We start from the raw sequence: 22,122 nt of genomic DNA, 5'->3' as shown, positions 1-22,122 counted from the left end.
AGGGTTCACAATCTTACTTCCCCACAACAGGGCGAGGGCTCAGCAGATCACAAGGTTGATCTGTGAATACACAGCCAAAGACCTTCAGCTAGAACAAAGGTTCTAGAAGGTTAGTAAACACGTATGCTGACGTCACTTTTTCTCCGCAAGGCCTAAATTTGTTGTTTTTGTATACTGCAATAAATACCATACTGTGGACTTGTTATTGAGGTATTACTGCACCATTAGATTTTGATACCGTCACATCTCTATCATATGATATAGGGCTGGACCAGTGTTGTACTTTGCAATCCCTGAAGAAGGCTGCAGGGTTTCAAAATTAGCCAATCATCAAAGCTAATAACAAAGAATGGCAAATGTGCAAACGGTTGTATGAGTTTAGGTTTTGTTGTGGCATTTGAAAAGCTGCTTTTATTCTGCTGATACATGTTTAGATGCCCAGTGCTTGGTTAGGTTTACCATGCTGCTAGCTGTTAGTTGGTACAGACATGACAGATGGACAGATTTACTCAGATTAAATATATAGTGGTCAAATATTCTGAGTTATCTGATATAATGAGCCAACTTGCCCAAAAGACATGAGTGTAGTCCTTTAAAGTGGTACCATTTAAGACCAAAACGACAAAACTATTTTAAAAGAGTGAATGTTAGGTTCTTTTGTGTCTCTGATTTTCATTCTTTTGCCAGGCGTGACAGATAAAGACAACATATTTTAACCACACTTATGTCAAATTTCCAGACTTTCTCCATATATCCAGGAAGTTGACCTTCTGCTAAGAAAATAGTGATAATTTTAGACTAAGTGAAAGTTGGCTCTACAGCTAAAATCCATGTCACACTCATTGCATGAACAAACTATTTAAAGACTTTTCAGGTACATGGTAGAAGCAGAGGTGGCAGACTCCCTCCAGCTGTGATGAAAGATTGGATAAGATGGCTCAGGGATCCAGATGTTTGGTTACACCCAGAGGTGTGGAAATTTTGGCAAACTGAGCCATCAGATCCATCAGTTATTGGCAGTGAACTCTTGTGGTCAGCACACGAAGGCTACAATAGCTGAGGAAGTAGTGAAGATACAGACGGCTACCTCCAAAAAAACGAGACTGACTTGATATTTGAAGGTAACTCATGTTGGGAAGTTGTCAGAAAGAGCCTGTCTTCTTTCTAAACCTGCTGACTGAAACTGTTATGACAGAACACGTACTGCCTTTTGAGTGACTGGTAGCCCAAACCTGTCAGGCAAAGAACTGGTCCCGAATGTTTGATGGAAACCTCTGGAAAAGGTGAGGTGTGAGTGATTGAGAGAGAAGGAGGTGAAGATATTCTCTAACCTTGACCTGAAGAAAACAAAACGACAATATTAACAGCTTATACATGGGCTGTGTCCTTTTACAGGTGCCATCTCTGTCAAAGAACGCGGCGCAGAAGGCTGACAGACAGGAAGTTGAGTGAATCACCTCAGGGGTACCAGTTCTCATCTGAGTTGTCTTATCAACCTTTCATGTCAAATATCAAAAGGGCCAGGAATTGCTGACCCAATAATTGAACTGATTTAACTTTTAACGGAACGACTCAGCCAAAGCTTAGGCGTTGATGCAGACTGAGAGAAGTAAGAGGAATTCTCTGGTGGATTTTAGGGTGCAATAAAGACAAAGGAAATGCAACGTGTTTCATAAGCTTCCTGCAAGACTAGTCAGCATTTGTCCGCAGGAACTACAAACCAATACTGTGATATTTTCAGTTTTAAAAACTGGACTTTGAAAGAGGTGGCTCCTGTTAATGAAACACAGCTATAATCTTTAATGGGACCATTCCCCCACTCTAAACCCAACTCAACCCTGTCTTGTAAAAAACACATCTATAAACAGCACATTTTAAACAGTGAGTAGGTTTTTCAAAGTTAGCTAAGGTCAGAACCCAGTCAACATAAGTTCATATTTATAATGAATTTGTTTGCAAAGAAGCAAAATAAACATTAGACGGACATTGTATTTCTTTATCTTGCAACTAATTGGGACATTAAGCTATAACTCGAGCCAGAAGGCCAACTCCTTTACTGACCTGAGCAAAATTATCCAGATTTAAAAAAAACGGTACATTTCCCATTGCAACAAGCAAGGCTGGGTGAACATTGGCGGTGGAAACACAAGCAAGATCATGATTTACAAGCATTGCTTGACACCGCTAGTCAAGGATTAAAACAACGGTTTTTAATCCATGTCCTTCCCTGATTCTTTGTGAGCTTTTCACCTTTTTTGCGTGAAAATGACGCTTCTTTCAGGACTCACAAGAAGCTTAAATTGTTTTGTTTTCTCTGCACAATTTGAACGATTGGCACGGTCATAAATGGAAGAAAACGTTGGCATTAGGATAGCGTATCTCTATGCAGAAATCACTTCCTGACCCCATCTGGCGTTCTTCATTGAAACTCAAACAGCCTATAGCTATTTGTTAAGCAAGTTGTTCAAGTAGCTACAACCTAACTTAACATGACAGAAAATCTCCAAAATCACTACTTTTCAGAGAAAAAAGCTGTCCTTTGTTGAAACTCAAACAATGCATTGTCAAAGTCAGCATTATGTGTGTGTATATAGTCAGGAACCAGTATGTGCCATTAAGTTATTGATATTATGCCAAAATCCATCTTAAATATACCCAGTTGCAAGGTTTGGAGCAGTGGAACTGGACATAGGGGTTTCAGCTTTGTTTAAGCACCTTTAATCCAAATGAGCTATGATATTTAGCCATTAAAGGCTCTTTTTGATGCTTTTTACTTGTTTGAAATATCTAAATCTAACTGGCAGGCTTAGAGCCAAAAAGCTGGAGACAGAGGTATGAATAACCTTGTGTGCCTGTAATGCATCACAATTACCGCCCTATTAATTCCATATGACTCAGCACTGGAAAAAAAAGCAGAAAATAGTGGCACTAAAACTCATTTTCAGTCCAATAATGTCCCTCCTGTGCTTATGTTTCCGCCTGGAACTATTGGAAGAAACCATTTTGCTAATCTGTGCTGTATAAACATATTTTTTTAGAAAGACAGGGTTGACTTTTAATAGCATATTAAATCCTTCCCGAGCGCCTTTTCCCATTTCTCATAACTTAAGCTAAATAATTTCTGAACTGGAACATTATGAGAAAGCAAAAAAAAAAACAAACAAAAAAAACCCAAACATCTAAAGAGGAACCAAATGACAGCAACATTTACAGAAATACAGTAACTTTGCAAAAACAGGCATGCTAATGTTCTAATCTCTACGCTCTGGAAATAACACATTAAAAAAGCTAAATAGGCAGTACCATCTGCACATTATTTAAACACAACAAAAATATCGACATAAAGAAATAAAGACCCATAATCCATTACCATGATGATGACTGTACTGCATGTATAATAGTAGTATTGGTAATGTACCAGTCTTATATGTGTGTAAATCATGAGGGCAGTAATCAGTGAAGTAAAGCTACAGTCCAACCAAGGTTATCTAGAGAAAATAGTATAGATCTGCTCCGTATTTAACAGTTTATCAGTTTAATATAGCATACGAGAGAGGGTGTATTATGTGTGTAAAATTTTGCTTTTGTGTGACATAAAGAAGTAGAAAATGATGTAAAAGGAACTAAGGCATGTGAATGAGGTCTTTACATTTCCCTGGTCTGAAGACACTGCAGAAAGAGACCCATGATTTATTTTTTTAGCATTTTTGTTGCTTTTTGTTGTTTTTTCTGATGCAATGGGGTGGTGGTGACATTGCTTTGAGGTTTCAGTGACTGTGACCCCCCCCTTAAAACCCCTAAAAATCCCCCACACCCAACCGCCCACCCCTACCCAAAACCACCCTCTTCTTCACGCTGTTTTGGCGAGGAGATTACGCTTTACTTTCATTGCCATTCGCCTGGGGAGCCTCGTTGGGAACTGTCTTCACCTCGGCTGTGGCGTTCTTCACTTCCGTCTCGCCTTTGGTGTTATCGTCCTTCACAGTCTTCCCACTACGGGGACAAAACGCAGCAGCAAGGGGAGAGACAAAAAAAAAAACAACAGAGAAAGGAAATTCAGTTAACAGCAGATCACTAAGTCTGTCTCTCACAGCTAAACTGTCTGCTCTGAGCTGCCTTTTGTGGCATGTTTCAAAGAAAAAAGGAGAAAAAATAGAGGGGAAAACATGCAAGATGCTTTGAGGGAATTTGTTTTCCCTCCTGGAACTGAATGCATTTCACACATAATGGGATCAAGCTCACTATCCTAGCCAGACATCAAATAAGAGTACATGGATGTCACAGCTATTTTCAGGGAACAATGAATGCTGATGCGGAATGAGACAGGGCCGGTACAGTACGCACAATGCATGAAGGAATGAGAGACTGAGGCATAACCTACAACACAAACTACAATACACAAGAGGATTACACGCCGTCTGGACCGAGCCGAGACACAAAGGAAGGAGACTTTAAAGCTGTACTTTAGTTAAGTTGAACATTTTCTGGTGTTAGCGTTTGTACCTTTGTTGGAATATATTTGCAGTTCAGAGCTGTTTGTGCTGAGGCTCCTGTTTTAAAACCTGCCACTTCTCTGTTGTGTCACAAAACTTATCTGCCCTCTGAGCCTGTTCTCAAATAGCAGCTGTAATTCAAATTAATCACTTCTCTTCCTGCTGACACATATACATGCTCTCTGAGGGCCTTACAAAGTTAGACCAAGAACTGACCCACATACAGGATCCAGAAATACATCCAGACTAAGGATAGAAACAGCCCTCATATGATGGCTTTATGTTCAAGTTAATCATGAAAACCTTGATCTCAGTTGTTGCTTTAATAACAGACAGACCTGGAGTGTCAAGCTTCACCATCCTCTTGAGCCAAAAATACTCACTGCATCCCACTTTGTTTAAATATCACTATTTGTGTAATACTGCTCAGGCTGACTTTGAAGTTGTATTTTGCACTGAAAGGAATATAGAGGTGCATCTCAGTAAGTCAAACTCATATATTAAATAGATTCATTACACACAGAGTGAAATATGTAAATAGTTATGGTTTACAGCTAATAAAAACCCAAAATTCAGTATCTTCAAAAATTAGAATATTACATAAAAAAAAAGATTTCTAATTCAGAAACGCTGGCCTTCTGAAAAGTATGTTCATTTATACACTCAGTACTTGGTTGTAGCTCCTTTTGCATGAATCCTGCATTAATGTGGCACTGCATGGAGGCGACCAGGCTGTGGCACTGCTGAGGTGTTATGGAAGCCCAGGTTGCTTTTATAGTAGCCTTCAGCTCATCTGCATTTTTGGGGTTCAGTGTCTGATCTTCCTCTTGACAATACCCCAGAGATTCTATGGGGTGCAGGCCCGGTGAGTTTGCCGGCCAATCAAGTACAGGCATATCATGGTCATTTAAACAGCTCTTGGTTAAATGACCATGATATTCATCTCTATGAAGCTTATCAAAAGCATGCAGTGCTCTAAATCCTGGTCAATGGCTGTGTTAACTTAGACTTGATGAAGCACATGAGACCATCAGCAGAAGATGACATGGCACCTCAAATCACCACTGACTGAGGAAGCTTTACACTGGACTTTAAGCATCTTGGATTCTGTGGCCTTCTGATCCCCCTCCAGACTCTGGGATCTTGATTTCCAAATGAAATACAAAATTTAATTTCATCTGAAAACAGGACCACTAAGCAACAGTCCAGTCCTTTTTCTCCTTAGCCCAGGTAAGATGCTTCTGACGTTGTTTGTGGTCCCGGAGTGGCTTGACCCGAGGAATGTACCAGTAGTAGCCAAATTCCTTCGTACGTCTGTGCTTTTTCTACCACACTTTTCCTTCCACTTTCAATTAATACGCTCGGATATAGCACTCTGAGAACAGCCCCCTGTAGTGATAACCCTCTGTGGCTTACCCTCCTTGTGCAGGGTGCCACTGACTGTCCTCTGGACATCTGTCCAGTCAGCAGTCTACCTCATGACTGTGTAGTTTACTGATCTAGACTGAGAGACCATTTAAAGGCTCAGGAAACCTTTGCAGGTGTTTCCAGTTAATTATCTAATTAGAGTGTGACACCATTAGTTTACAATATTGAACTTCTCACAAAATCAAATTTCATGAGATACTGAATTTTTGGTCTTCATTATCTAAAAGCCACAATCATTACAACTGAAAGAAATAAACAGTTTAAATATCTCCCTCTGTGTAAAATGAATCTATATATATAAGTTTCACCTTTTTGAATTGAACAACTGAAAAAAAATAAAGTTTTCCACAATATCCTAATTCAATAAGATGCTCCTGTTAATGAGATTGTTCAAACAAGGAGGGCCATCCACTTAGTATTATGACAAACATTGAAATATCTCAGTTGTATTTGAAAAGGTTTTCACTTTTAGCTGATATCAGGACTTGACAGAAAGCCTTACTTAGAAATTACATATACTCTGTCTGCAAGATGCAAATTGTGCCATCCCACAATTTGCATTGTGGGATGGCTCCAAGATGCTGGTCAGCTAGATAGTAAACATGCCAGCTTAATGAGTTGTGGGTCGGCTTGAAGAAGGCTAAAGCACAAATGCCTCCTCGACATTTAAGAAGATGAGCATCTGGCCACATTAACAAGAGGGTGTTTCCCAATGTCAAAGTTCAGTGTGTGACCATGTTAACTGTGCCTACCTCCCATTTTTCATTAACATTTTCTTGTTTAGTTCTCATTAAAGACATATACGATGAGCTAGTTTGGATATTCTGATGAAATAAAGAGTCATGCATGGGCACTCTTGGTGTTGGAGACATCTTTCATAAAACTCTGAGAACTGAACCAGCTATTAAACTAGACGAAACTGTAATGAATGTGAGGCTATTTTTATCCTAATTAAAGTCCGAGAGCCACAAGCAGTCTGAGGACTCTTGGATTTCAAATTTTTCTCTCACATTTTAAAAATCAGTTAAGATTTCTAAAGTCTTCAGCGTGTGCCAGGCTTCAGAAAAGTCAGGAAGATCAGCATCATTGCAAATTAGAGAAACCTCAATGATTTCTGAGGCTTAAATAAAGATTTAAATGAATGAATGAATAAAAGCACTCCATAAAAGAATGCTCTTTTCAGTATTTGTCTAGCCTTAATTTCTCAGGGACTCCTGGTTAAATTATTCTAAAACCTGGGTGCATTAATTTCCACTGCTTTAGACGTTCCAGTGCTCAGTAATTTTCTAACTTAGGCTGATGACATTGGGATTTGTCTTGGGTTGCAAAAATGCTTCCCACATGTTATCTTTAAATGCTTTGCCATGTTTAATTCTAACACTTAATTCAATCTCATTGAGGTTAATTATAAGAGAACCTGAGAGAACTGAGTTTCAATGCTCTTGTAAATTAACTTGCTGCAACATCTGACCTTTCTCTTTTAATGCATAACTATCCTTAACTACATCTCTCTGCAGTCCGCGGGGCACTAAATCCCTTTCTGAGTTTTTAATAATATCCATGATGTACCAATGCAGTGCAGAGATAGTCTAGAGTTTTTAAAGTGGTGTTGCATGAGGTACTTGTCAAGAGTGAGCCTATAATCCACAGGAGATGCTGGTCATCGTGGACTCTTTATCAAGAAACTGGTTCAAGGAGCTGGTGCTAAGCTGGGCTATAGACAGCAGCAGATCAGGCTACATTTACCACTGTATTTATCTCATTTTAAGAAAACCTGATCTAAAAACAAGTGATGTAAGTTTATGTTGTATTTAGACATCTTCAGTGCCTTACTCTGCAGTCTGCAAGACACTTTACAGAAGCACTACTTCACTGTAAGCCATACATGTTCCCTGCAGCCAATTTGTAGGCTTTTTAAATAAGTTAAATTACGTGGTAAAGACTGGCTAATCCATAAATTAGAGCTAATAAGTAAATAAGCTGAATGTGGCTAGCTGCTAGCTGCCTGGTATATGCATTTTGGTAGCAATTGTTTCAAATCCTCTCCTTGCCTGTTCAGTTGTGGTATGTTTAACAGCAGTGGTTCTCAACCAGTGAGCCGGGACCCAAAAGTGTGTCACTGAGCTGTTTACAGTGGACTGTTAATGAGTGCAAAAATGCACGTCTATGTAAACAGAAGCCTTCATTAATGATATAACCATGTGTTTTATTGTACTCAGTTTCACCAGTGGATTTCATTTCTAAATTTTCAAATGAATCTATCTCCTTTTCTAAGGATATTTTAACTGCTTTTACCATAATTGAAAATTGCAAAAATGTACTCCTTATTCCAGTAAAATGCAGTAAAAACATGTTTATTCTGTCTTGTTTCTTTACTCAGTCATAGGTTTTGTTAGGGTCCAAACTGAAACATTTTTGTTATATATGAGTAGTTCAACATTTTTAAATGTGTGGGTTGTGATTTGTCATCAGAGAGACTGTGGTAGACCCTGAAACTACACCAGTTGAGAACCATTGTCTTACAGGACAGGTTACATAAACACTTATGTTGAAGCCACAGATCAATAAGATAGCCCTCAATTTCTGGTGTCCATCTATCTTTACACTTTTTATTTTCTATGTAAGTTAATATTAACAATAATAATACATTTTATTTCTAAGCGCCTTTCTCAACAGTCAAGGTCACGTTATGGATAAAAACAAAGTGAGCTGAAGTGTAGTTTTAACTCTGTTCTGAGTGAAATGGCCTTCAGTGTCGAAGCTGACAGTGTTAATCCATTCAGTGCAAGTCCAACTCTTCAGAGAGTCAACTGATCTAAGCTCAGCCCACTGCAATTTAAATACTGGGGGGATATGTCTGTGCAATATTCCCATAATGCCCTTGGGCAGATTGTTTAAATGTGTATGGGTGTGTTAATGTGTGTTAAATGTATTACGATGTTGCATTTTGAACCTTAAACACTGTTAGGAATCATTTGTCCATGTTTAGGTATATTGCTGTTCGGGTGTTAGATGCTTCTGCACCACTGCTGACCGGCATCTCTTATGGCTAATAAATCATTGATAGGTATTTCAAACAGCCTTACAACAAAATCCAAACTATTCCTTTAAAGAAATCTGCAATATTGGTTTCATGAAACTGTTTCAAAAAGCTCAATTGGAAGATAAATTCAAAGCAAAGAAGATACTTTATTTCTCCAGTGGAGAAAAATGAGTCCTGAGAACAAATATGGTACATAAGAAAATCCAATAAACCCACAGGAAACCTGAAAGGACATCCGCTGTTTGGATGCTGAAGAAGGATCACCACTTTGATCACAGGGAGAGCCGCTTCTGTCCCGCCAAAGAAATATGAAGAGAGTCCTTCCAGTGACAAGTTTAGTTACATTAAGGTGATGCTGAGCCGAAAAGACAGAGCTCTGCTTCAAACTAACTCTCCATTCACTCTCGTCCATCTTTGACATCTGCTACCAGTCATCTGAGTAAGCAAAGCTTGAGATGAATGAGAAAGAGACAGGGGACTGTAAGTCAGTGAAGCTCTGACATTCAACTACTTCTTCCTCATCTTTTCAGGGTGTTAGAAATCAAAACATCTGCAGATAAATAAGCACAAAACTCCTGACTTCTGATAAGACACTGCAGTAACTTCTAAATAAAGGCTTTCTAAAGGAACTGAAAAATAAAACAGAGGTGTTTTTGAAAGATTTGGAAATTCGCTTTTTTAAATTAACCTACAATTTCTTTTATCTTTAATCAAAATCAAGTGGATAGAAAAGTGGATGTTTTAAAGGTCACTCCCTAACAGGTCTTTAATTTAGTCGGACAGGCTCATTCACCCTCACATAACTGGGAGGGACAGCACTCCTCTGCATTGTCCTCCAAAAATACGCCTCTGTACTCCTACACAGGATGGACAAAAATTTCAGAATTTGGTGTAGAACTACTTTCAAAGATTATTTCTGCTCACACACTTCAGCTTAGACTCACTGAGCTCTGCATTTGGGAGCCACAATGTTGTCGTAAATAAATTAACTATAGAAAGCTATAAAATGCATCATTTGTAACTCTCCTTACTAAGTTATTTTTGCAGGTAAAATAGCCAATAGCATGCACATAAAGCCAGGCATATAGTGTGCAATTTCAAAGCATCTCTGTAACAGCTGTTGTGGAATGTCAGCTCATACTGTGCCACTAAATCCTTCATGATGTACGACATTTATGCATGAATTATGTGCTCAAACTGTCGGCAGATCTATTGTCTCATTGTCATGCTTAAAACAACTACAAACTGACAAAACCACTCTTGGACACACATTAAACTGAATCGACAGAAAGCACAACGAGCAGCTAAATAATAACAAATATTTTGTGTCAGAAGATGGTCAGCACATAAGCCTATTTCCTGCACATTTATTTCCTTTATTAAAGTCAGGGATGCACATCTCAAATGCATTTCTGCTTTTTTCATGCAGATTTAATAGTGCTGTCAGTGCTGACAGTTTACAAAGGAAAAAATACCCGATAGTTGAGGATTCTGCTCGTGGTTCTGCTCTCACTGTGAGACTAAAAATATCAAACATGACAGAAATCCACCTGAGCAGCCTGGAGCAGCATGTCGGGCTTGGTCAGCTGTTGCATCCCCCTGTACACAGCACGACGAATGATGCACAATCAGGCTGAAACTCGACCCGACATTCAACTGTGTTGTGCAGCTCAAAATCTGTGTCTGAACTGGCTGAAGCTTGCAGTATGCACCTAGCTGAGGAGGCTTACTTCTTGGTTTTCTATAATTGTTCTATTCTTAAAGACCCTGGGATATGGTAGAACCCCACAACTATAACTGCAACGAAATACAACACAGTCTGGGCAAAGGAAAAAATGTTTCAGGATACAGCACTAAGCAGTGGTATCAGCTCTATGTTTTCTATGCTATGTAATAATCTGAATACCACAAATATCAACAGGAATAACAGCAAATAAAAGCAAGAGCCAGATGTTATTAACCCATTTTTACAATTTAAATGATATATGATGATTATGTTTGCATATTTCTGAGTTTTAGATCTTCTAATGCTACAATAACTGGTTGGACAGTGACAAACATTCCTGACACATTTACCTGGAAACCTTAGGTGTGAATTTTCATGTAAATAATCAAGATAAAACAACACGAAACTGAACAGCAGGAGGAAGGTTGACTTGGTTTAGTGAGCAGACAAACAGGGTGAGTGTGGAAGTGAAGGTGGTGGTTTCATGAAGACAGGCAAGCACTGGTAGCATCCCAATGGACTGTGATTGTATGCCATCTGCATTCCTAAAGGACTATTCCACCTGGAAATATTCCTTACCAGTGTGACATCCCTAGAGCTTTCTGGGAGACAATCAATGTTGACAAATCTTTTAATTTTAACATTATTTTTTAAAATATTATGTGTAAGGATTTTAGACTTGAGAAGAGGCTATATGGAAATAATTTACAAGGTTTTGAGGCCCTGCACAAATCAGAAGAACCAAAGAGTTGGCTTAAAAAAGGAATTTCTAGGTCTAAGTCTTGCATTAAACAGTTTAAAGGTGGGGAAACCCCTGTTACTGCCTTACAGTTTAAAATATTTCTACAGAAGATATTTAGGACTACTGATTTTTTTCCTTGTTCTTAAAGTCACAATACATTGAATTTTCTATTATTTATTCATGTTTTTAGTCTTACAGTGCTTCACTTATTTCCTAAAGTTTTCAAAAGCCAATATTTTTTGGACTGTTCTAATCATAACCAGATATGTCTAGTTGTGGTGTCTGCCAAAGGTCATGGGTTCAATCCCCCAAACTCACCTCTGGTTACCGTAAAAAGGAAGACTCAGCTCTGCCCACCTTCGTGGCCTCCTTCTCAATACTACTTCTTGTTTTAAATTCAAGACTTTGTTCTATTGAATTGGTACCTTATACTAAACAGAAAACGCTTTGTTTTCATTTACTTAGCTAAAATGGCACTTCCACGTTCACGCTGAAAGCGGTCCCAGGGTACAGGAAGGAACGCTAGACGGAGTCTTTAATTCTAAACAAAAGTAAAAAGCAAAGATGTGTGGAGCTGAGCAGTGTTGGTCTGTATTTGTCACAGTGTGTTATTATTTTGGTTGAGAGCCTCTTGGTGCCAGAATTTTACATATAGTGTGTTTAGTGTAAACCTTTTCATGTAATCATGAGAAAAAAGTCAAAATTCTGAGATTAAATCAGAACTCTTGGAAAAAAATGAGTTGTGAGGAAACAACTCAGGAAAAATAGGTAGAAATTATTGGAAAAAAAATGTCAAAATTCTGAGTTTAAAGTCAAAATTCTTACAAAAATATTGACATTTTTAAAAATCGACAAAATTGTGAGTTTAAAGTCAGAGTTCTAAAGACTCATCTCAGATCCCTTACATAAAAAATTCTTACAAAACATAACTATTGGATTTTTAAGTCAGATTAATAAGAAACATGTCAAGAATTCTTAAGATTAATGTAAGACTCCTCACAAAAAATAAAAATTCAGAGAAAAAAGGCAGAATTTTTTGAGTTTAAAGCCAGAATTCCGAGGAAAAAAGTCCAAATTCTGATAAGAGCAAAAGTCAAAATCTCAAGAATTCTGACGTTTTTCAAAAAATATGATAAATAAGTGGATTTTTAAAAAGATTTCTCATCATAGGCTCTTATCCTCTGCTGTAATTTTATCTTGTTTTTGCCCAGTCTGTTAACGTTCTGTATTTTCCCTTCTTAATTTTGTAGAGCAACTCGATTTGCTGTATGCATTCATGGCACTCTACAAATAACCCCGCTCTGCCTCGTGGTTTATCCTTTAATCAATAAGTTAAATTGCTCCTGTGAAATATTTTGGGTTTTTATCAGTCAGGGGAAATGAGGCTGCTGTTGATGAGACATTGGTGTCTCTGCCTCTTGTCTTTTCCCTCCAACATAAACAGAATACATTTATTGAAAGTTGATTCCAAGCCCACAGCTTAAATATTTATCAGGCAACAGTCAGTTGACTGAAATGCAGGAGAGCTTAGAAATACTGACGAAAGTCTAACAGACACTTTGTTCTCTTTTTAAATCTTTGAAACCACAGTTTTTCTGACCTCCTTCAGCATTAAATGATGATGAAAACCCTTTTTGATCAAGGCTACTTGTTTGTTTGAGGCTGTTAGCCCCCTGGTTTTTATGTGTGATCAAGCACTTCAATAGATTTTCAAGTGAATGCAAGGTCGATCACTTCTGCTGTTTCTGTGTTTTGGCTCCAATGTTTGTCCTTAAGCATCTCCAAAAACTTTCACTTGTGTTAATTAAAAACATTCTTGCTCATCATTGAGTACTTTTGTAAAATCATTGAAAACCCTGATTACATTTTTCAGAAAAGGTGACGGTCACTTTTGCTCTCTTATCTATGAATCTGGGCCTGTGGAGGGATGCTAAAAAACTTGCAAGGTTAAAGTTTATGGGGAAGTTTTCCTATAAATTGGCACACTAGTGGTCATTGGGATGCTAGCAGAGCAGAAGTGACATGATGTGGAATGGGGATATGGCAGTGTTCATACTCAGTTTGGGCCGGTGTGGTCGAGTCTGTGCACGGGACATTGGGTGCATCCTTGGCTGGTCCGTCTACTTGTAACTCCTGACTCTGAGTGGTGCTGGGGGCTTTGACTGGCTCTGGCTGGCTTTGCTGCCCGTCGGCATTAGCAGAGGGTGGGCTGACTGGCTCTGAGACAGGGGGTGTAGGGTTGGACGAGGGGGGAGCTTTAGGGGTATCGCTCAGGTCAACCAGGGGCCCAACTTCAGGTTGGGTGTTAGCTTTGGACGGGGCAGCAGGGCTGTTTTGGGGGGAGGACTTGGCAGGGGCAGCTTTGGTTGGGCTGGAGGCGCTGGTGGTTAGCGTGGTGCTCTCGCTAGCAGGACTGCTCTGCGCCGTGCTAAAGCTCTCAGCAACTGAGTTAGTGGCAGTGGAGGGGAGCAAGTTCACCACTGTGGTGGTGTCTGCAGCAGCAGGCCTGTGTGGTGGGGAGGAGGAGAGGAAGGTGTGAGGAGTGGAGACGGGGGAGGAAGCATAGAGCAAACAGAAAAGTGAGGGTAAGACAGAAAACAGGGGAGAGGGAGAGTGCAGGTCAGGGCATAAACGAGACAGAGTGAGTGCTACTGTGCTGCAGTGAAAAAAGAAAATCTACACAATCAACATGTTAGCAACAAAACATTTGTGAAGTGCAGAACAAAAATATACCATTAACAATAAAAAAAGATTACAAGGGTCTCAGGATCATAATGCTAGTAGGGTTTAAACTAAAGAAAAGACCAAGAAGAAGGTGGGAGTGTTGGTTTGATCTAAGCTACATTTTTATCTGATCAGACCAGAGGCATCAATATTAGTATGGTCAACTCTAAGTCTAAATAATGAAACCTCAGTAGAAGCTTTGTGTGATTTACAACTCAAATAAACTCTGCATCTATCTCACCCTGGTTTGTATTTTCACACATGCACAAAAATCCTGAAATTTCCCCAATTTAGGGAGGCAACCTGCACATGTCATGCAAAAAGATTAAAATGCCATCCTGGCTTTACACAGAATTTTTCCTGCTGGTGTGACAGAAAAAAAAGGGTTTAGCTAGAATAATTCAATGTGATTTGGGGTGAGCTAAATTGAAAATTCGTTCTTAAAATTTCCAGTGACATGCATGCAGTGGCGATAATTACATCCTGCAACCAATACCATCTTTTGTATGTGAAATAAAGCTTCTTTTTTAGAAACTTTTTTTCTGCCTGTTCTTTATTGCTTGTCCGTTGATATTGTGAACAGATACACTTTATACTATCTGTAACTGCCTCTTCTGTTTTTGTGCACCATCTTCTCTTTTTCTGTCTTTCTCTATCTCCATCTACCTTTGTCTGCACATTCCTCTTCTCTCTCTCTCTCTGTATCTCCTGCTTCTCCTTTTCTGCACTTTTTTCTATTTCTGCACCTTCCTCTTCTCTCACTCTCTCTGCATCTTCCTCTTCTGAATTTTTGCATCTTTCCTCTGACTTTTTCTCTCATTCTTTTCTATCTCTTCACCTTTCTTTGTGCATCTCCTTTTTCCTCTTCTTGCATTTTCCTCTTCTCATTTTCTGCACCTTTATCTTCAGTCTTTCTGCATCTCCATCTTCTCTAATTAATATTCCTCTTCTTTTTTCTCTATCTGCCTCTTTCCTACTTCTTCATCTCCCTTTCTGCATGTCCTTTTTTTTCTCCACCTGCATTTCTCTCTTATCTTTGGCCAGCCACACATTAGAGGATTTTTTAGTCTGAAATGATTTTAAAACCATGAGAGACTACAGGCTTCAGGACAATTTCCAAAGATTTGTTATCTTTACTCCTCTGAACGCACACACTAGACGACTCAGCCAGACTGTCAGATCACTGGAGACCACACACCTGCCGACCTGCCTACAACCTCGCGTGATCACTTGACTTCAGAAAAAACATAAAACGGATGATACCGTCTGACTCCACACATGTGCAGACTACTCAGACAAATAATCATTTGCGACGAGGCTCCAGTCGGTATACACCCCCACAATCGTTTGGGGAGTCAAATCTTGGCTAAAACTGGCTTAAAATCTTGTAGTGTGTGGCCAGCCTTTGCCTACACCTTTCCTTCTCTCTCTCTGCATCTCCCTCTTCTATATGTCCCCCTTCTCTCTGCAACTCCCTCTCCTGTCTTCTTGTGTCTCTCTTTTCTCTTCCTGCATCTTCCTATTTTCTTTTCTGCACCTTCCTCTATTCTATTTCCCTCTCCTGTCTGATTGTGTCTCTTTCATTTCTCTTCCTAACCTTGCAAAGCAGATGTTTCTCACTGGTGAATCCATCTTGCAAAGCTCCCATCTGAACAGTTTGGGCCTGGTGAGAAAGTGACAGGACCAATCAGCATCGAGGGGCAGTACTTTCAGATGCATGATGTATGAGAGCAGCGAGAGGAGGCCAGTACAATTATGGTGGACGACATTAGCATGGATGCTGCCAAAGTATAAGTTTTATCAGAACTTGACGACATTTCTTTGTTAAAAGAAGAATAAAGAACAGCATTGAGTTGTTTTCTTTTCCAAAACAACAAAAGCCGTGTACTGGCATGTCTACAGTTGTCATGGTTTGCATCATGCAGCTCTCTATGGAGTTTATTTGTTGTTAGCGGCGCACTTTGGTTTGGGGCTACGATGTCACGTGTTTTGTTGATGTGACAGAACGTTCATCCAATCACCCCCCAAGTTGTTTTTCAAAGGCTCTGCCCTGTCCCAAACACCATCTATGGAAGGTTTTCCAGATGGATGAGTGAAACAAATCCATCTGGCGTGTCAGGTTATTCTCTTCCTGCATTTCCCTCTTTTCCTTCTCTGCACCCTCTTTTCTTTTCTTTTCTTTTCTTTTCTGTATCTCCCTCTTATGTGTTTTTGTATGTCCATTTTTTGCACCTTCCTTTTACTCTCACCATCTCCATCTCCCTCTTCTTGTTTTCTACATCTTCCTTATCTGTTTTTCTGCATCCTCTTTTTCATCTTCCTGCATCTCCCTCTTATGTCATTCAGTATCTCGCTCTTCACTTTGTCTGCACTTTCCTTCTGTCTCTCTCTGCATCTCCCCCTTCTCTCTACCAGTTTCATCCTCTTCTTTCTCCCTTCATCTCACGTCTCCTTCTCTGCACCTTCTTCTTCTGACTTTATGTGGTTCTCTCAGTTTTCTTTTTCTGCTTTTCCTCAATCCCTTATCAACCTAACACAGCTTTGGAAGTTGTCTATCAACCTGAGTCTGATTAAGCTTGAAGTTAAGTTTTCCTTGCCACAGAAATGTTGCTAAATTTTGCTTAATACTGAGCATATGGTGGATTAATGTTGGGTCTTTGTATTTAATGTAACAGAGAGTACAGTTTAGACCTGTCCTCTCTGTAAAGTATCTCTAGACACTTTAATGATGAATCGAATGCTATATGAATAAAAATTGATTGGTTTACTGAATAACAACTTAGAAAATTTGCTGATGCAGAATATCTTGAAATGTTCAGGAGTGCATGTGTGAAACCAGCCTGTGAAAACCCTCAGTTCAGTCTGCCTGACATGAGTGTTTTTATTTTCACATACCTCCCTAAAAGCTAAATTTCTACTGGTAAGACACTTTTTTGTTTCCCTGGGAATACTGGTTGAGAAGTATCTGAAGCATTACCATATGAGGAGTTTAAAAACCTGGTGTTTACAGCAGCCTGTAGTTTGTTTTATTATCATGCACTGTACTAATATGTACATGACTAAAGATATGGAGCAGCATAATACCCCTCAGATTCACATTTAATAATCTAAAACAGAAACATCAGCCTCACATGAAGCTGTCAGTCGCCTCAGACTGAGGAAGTGGTTTGGTTCTGTACTCACTCAGGATCTGTCAAAGGTGTGGTCTCGTTGGGCTCAGTGGGACCCCCTGTTTGGTTTGGGGTGTTTTCCTCCTCCGTTCTCACCTCAACAATCGGCTCCTTAGACTCATCTTTCCTATTGTTGGAGGGCAGCACACTGTTAGCAAGCTAGAAGGCTAACTTTGTTTGCTGCTCAGCACTGGCAGATCACAGAAGAGCTTAAAGTACGCTCAGGTGTCTTTATTACACATGATCATAATCTACTTCTACAACCACATATGCAATAGAAAAGCCGGTTCTAATTCATCAGCATCCTGGTTAGAGTAAATCTTTTTTAATGAGCTGCAACATGGAAAAACATCAGTATAGTCTTTTAATCTGACAAACACACTCCCTCATTTGATTTCCAACATTTGATCCTCCTCCACCTGCAGCCTGTGATTGGAGTTGTTTCCCTCGGGGCCTGTCTGTTGTCATCACACTGATCTGTGATTGTGCTGAGCTTTAAAGTGTTTGCTCGCTGGGCCCAAATATAAACTCTGTATGCTTCATTATTCATTTTCATTATGTGTGGCTTGTCTAAGCTGCTTAGTTGAAATGTTTGTTTTTTTGTGGTTTTCACTGCTGGTACAATGAAACAAAGTTCGATATATTGAAAAGAATACTTGATCAAACAAAGGCTAACTGCAAAAACTGAAATTTGATCTGAAGGTAAAGACATTTTACTGTCAAACACTTGATGTAAACCTTAATTGTGGCATGCATTTCCTAGTTAGGGCTGGGTCCTTTACTAATGCATTGAGCAGTACCGTTTACCTGATGTTTAGTCTTGAAGGCTGACTTGGGTAAGCTTGACGGATGCAACAACACACCCAATTTACAATGTGCAGTACTGTGCATAACTTTTAGGCAGGCCCAAAACTGAGGCTGAGGCAGCTGGGAGGACGATTGGCACAACCCAGGTCCTGCTCTGGATGTCCTTGCATATTACCAGAGGCATGGGAAAAATCCTATCCCAGCTGACATTCGGAGAGTGGCAGGGTTCACCCTGCAGCAGCCATGAAACTAGCATTGCTATGGTGCTAAAACCTGCTCAGGTGGGGAGGACTGTGTTCTGATGTGAAAGCCAAACCTTGATCCTTTTCTGTACATTGATTCTTTTTGTGCCCACAAATTTTATCTTGTGTAACTGACACACTTTGGTCAGGTTGAAGTGCCAAATACTCTGACTAAGGCAGAGAAAAAGATCATGGTTTGGGCTGAAATAAGAAGGATTATTTGTGCATTTGTGCTTTCACATGAGGGAGAATCTGTCTCTTTGGTGAGAGGGAAACAGTTTGATATGAAAGCGTGACAAAGCTTGCTGAAGTGTCGCTGCTTTGCACTTCAAATCAAAGCAAAATGGTGTTTGGAGGGAGTCTAACCAATAGTTTTTCATAAGAATCTATTGATTAGGGCAGCATTACACCACACATTTAAAAATAATGTGCTTCAACGGGATTTTACTTACGTGAAAGCTGCCTTCCCCTCCTCGATGTCCTTGCTCTTAGCGCCAGGCCCGGCCTTCCCGCAGAAATTCACAGCGATGCACATGAGGAGTCCACACTTATTCAGGAAGTAGCAGGTGATGTCCACGCCCACCAACAGCAGGAAGAAGACCACGATGAGGATGCCCACGATGGCTCCGGTGCCAAGGCCAGAGCTGCTGCTGCTGCCGATGGGATCTACAGGGAAGAGACAGGAAGAGAGGAGACACAAGCACAGCAGGCAAGAAAGACAGGAGGAGAAGAGGAGTTAGGAGGAGGGAGGGATTTAACATGGAGGGGAGGGGAGAGAGAAAGTTAGAAAGAGAGAGGGAGAGACATGATGAGGAATGCAGTCGGCCTTTTGATACAAAGCTTCAGGTTTCAGCAGTCGAGACCTCGAGTGTGTCACTCATTTCTCAGGGAATTTGGAGGTGAGTCTAAACCTCAATAAAACCTCCGTCTCTGCTTTCATGAGACAGACTTCATATTTACTCTTGAAAATCATCACAGCCGACACACTTGAGGTGTTCAATTTCACACACGATCACGCCACTTCAGAAGATTAAAACACCACACACATCTACATCACAAAGAGAAGACAAACAGATCCACTAAACAGTCATAAATCTAAATTAGTTTGTTCAGTGGGGGATATTACTCTATATTACACCTAAATATCACAAAACAGAGTTAAACCTTCAATACAAACCTTTTTATGTTGTTGCACTGCTCTTTGACAAAGATTCTGGACATGTTTAGACACACTTTAACATGTCAATGAACATTTCTGATAGAGATGTGCATGAATACCTTTACCAAAATGAATGACACTCAATCTGAGAGCTGAAAAAGAAGCATCACCAAAGTAAGAAGAACAAACCCCGGCTATGATTCAGTAAGTTATGCATACATAAATGTAGCTTGAGCTACATTTGATCTTGTCTTATTCCTCTTCTCTCAGCTAGTTTAACAATTAATTTTCTAAAAACTGGAGAAAATGGCTGAACTAACTAGATATCAAGGGACATTGTGAACCCAATAAGACAAGCTCTCAACAAACAACACAAGTGTACTTGTTTTATAAATCAAAGTTCAAACATCTCCACCATACCTCAAAAGTCTTGTCCCATAAATTCCCACCTATCCCTCTCCTCTTGCATTCCACATTCCTCTCTTCCACCCCTTTTCTACATTTCTTTGTCTAGAAAGGATTTGCTGTGCCTCCAAGTGACAGCAGGCCCCCTAAGAACCTTCTCTAAACTAACTGCAGAGTTTTTATCATCACTTGATGCAGATTGTCATCTCAATAGAGCAGTTTTTACAGCTCTGGTTCCAGAAGTCAATTCCCCATTTAAATTCATTGTTACCATTGCTGAGAATCCTTATACCCTTACTTTTAATCCTAAAAACAAGGCAAACAGTTATCTGGTTCCTTGTGACAATAGAGCATTTGATTTAGTGCAAAAATTGGGTTGGAAAGGAGAGAAAAAGCATAGACACAAGGCTGTAAAGCTTTTCCATGGAAAGAAGGAACTACATATCCCACAATTATGACGTGTGCTGCTGACCTCTTGGCCAGGTCACCCTTGTAAAAGAGATCTCAAACTCAATGGGTTTTAACTGCTTGAATAAAGGTTAAATAAATAAATAATTCATTGCTGCGTCTGTTTATCGTTGCCAATAAAAGCTTTTCCAATGAGACCAAATAATTGATATTTTAAAGCTCTTCTTCTGATGTTGATCTTTGAAAAAAAAAAAAAAAAAAAAAAAAATAACATTGATTTAAGGGCTTTTCGTGCCTTTATTTAATAGCGAAGGACAGTGGATAGAGCTGAAATGGGAGAGAGTGGGTAGAGACATTCTTTCTTCCTCCTGGGTGTCTCTGCTCTGCTCTCGTCATAGCCTCTATCCCTCATGTCAGATTAATCAGACGGTAAATATGTTGTCTTAAGTCTCTTTAGTGCCTGTTGAAGATGCACGTTTGTCTGTTACAGGTGGAGCAGAGGAGAGAGGCAGCATTATCTCCTGGTCCTAAAAATTCCCCTTCACATCCCAACTTGGACTGATGTCAGCATCACAGCCTAGCACAACACTGACTGATAGAACATGACCAAAATATGAAAAAAATTAGAACTTATAGACTGCATACATTTCCTCTGGTTTATAAAGGATAATTCAGAGGAAATATGTGACTTATATAGCCCTAATTCTGGTATGCCTTTACTGTTAAATGAAACTTTGTAATGTGCAGGTTGGATATAAAACATTTAATGAAATCAAGCATAATTTTTGTGGCAGTGGCATCAAAGCCGGTATCAAAATTGTTTGATTTGAACTGTATTGCATTTAAAATAAAAAAAAAATCTGGTATAATGACAACTTCAGCTGTAGTACTGACAGTGTGCAGTGAACCTTTGATATTTAACTACATAACACTGCCAAAAGTATTCACTCACCCATCCAAATAATTGAAATCAGGTGTTCCAATCACTTCCATGGCCACAGGTGTATAAAATCAAGCACCTAGGCATGCAAACTGTTTCTACAAACATTTGTGAAAGAATGGGTCACTCTCAGGAGCTCAGTGAATTCCAGTGTGGTACTGTGATAGGGATGTCACCTGTGCAACAAGTCCAGTCGTGAAATTTCCTCGCCCCTAAATATTCCACAGTCAACTGTCAGTGGTATTATAACAAAGTGGAAGCAATTGGGAACATCAGCAACTTAGCCACCAAGTGGTAGGCCATGTAAAATGACAGAGCGGCGTCAGCGGACGGTGAGGTGCATAGTGCGGAGAGGTCGCCAACTTTCTGCAGAGTCAATGGCTACAGACCTCCAAACTTCATGTGGTCTTCAGATTAGCTCAAGAACAGCGCATAGAGGGCTTCATGGAATGGGTTTCCATGGCCAAGCAGCTGCATCTAAGCCATACATCACCAAGTGCAATGCAAAGCGTCGGACGCAGTGGTGTAAAGCAAGCTGCCACTGGACTATAGAGCAGTGGGGACCCTTAAACCTTGTGGAAAGCCTTCCCAGATGAGTTGAAGCTGTTATAGCTGCAAAGGGTGGACCGACATCATATTAAACCCTATGGATTAAGAATGGGATGTCACTTCAGTTCATATGTCAAGGCAGGTGATCGAATACTTTTGGCAATATGGTGTATGTTCATGAAGCAAAATGCACCTTGAGGATAGTAACTGGAGAAGACAAAGCATCTGCATGGCCCCTGAACAATTTTAGAACCTCATAGACTCAGACTTTCCCTGGAGGACACTT

The 22,122-nt window shown here is 39.8% G+C and overlaps 1 protein-coding gene across 13 annotated transcripts in view; it reads right to left on the bottom strand.

Annotated features, from left to right (window-relative positions):
- Window positions 1-3,844: 3,844 nt before the first annotated feature.
- Window positions 3,845-22,122, bottom strand: part of ncam1a (neural cell adhesion molecule 1a) — a 513,459-nt gene continuing 495,181 nt past the window's right edge. For 10 of the 13 annotated variants that reach the window (XM_041801697.1, XM_041801703.1, XM_041801700.1 and 7 more), the window contains 4 exons: window positions 18,828-19,041; window positions 17,340-17,453; window positions 13,489-13,938; window positions 3,845-3,993 (listed from right to left, as the gene is read on the bottom strand). In XM_041801697.1, the coding sequence (XP_041657631.1) occupies window positions 3,873-3,993; window positions 13,489-13,938; window positions 17,340-17,453; window positions 18,828-19,041 (899 nt within the window). In that variant the 3' untranslated portion in view covers window positions 3,845-3,872. The remainder of the gene's footprint in view (window positions 3,994-13,488; window positions 13,939-17,339; window positions 17,454-18,827; window positions 19,042-22,122) is intronic. The other 3 variants (XM_041801707.1, XM_041801712.1, XM_041801709.1) reach the window with 1 other exon arrangement.

The sequence above is a fragment of the Cheilinus undulatus genome, linkage group 12 (genome assembly GCF_018320785.1).
Source record: "Cheilinus undulatus linkage group 12, ASM1832078v1, whole genome shotgun sequence".
Classification (NCBI taxonomy): domain Eukaryota; kingdom Metazoa; phylum Chordata; class Actinopteri; order Labriformes; family Labridae; genus Cheilinus; species Cheilinus undulatus.
The sequence above is the reverse complement of the archived record's forward strand: the minus strand, read 5'-3'. Positions and strand labels throughout refer to the sequence as shown.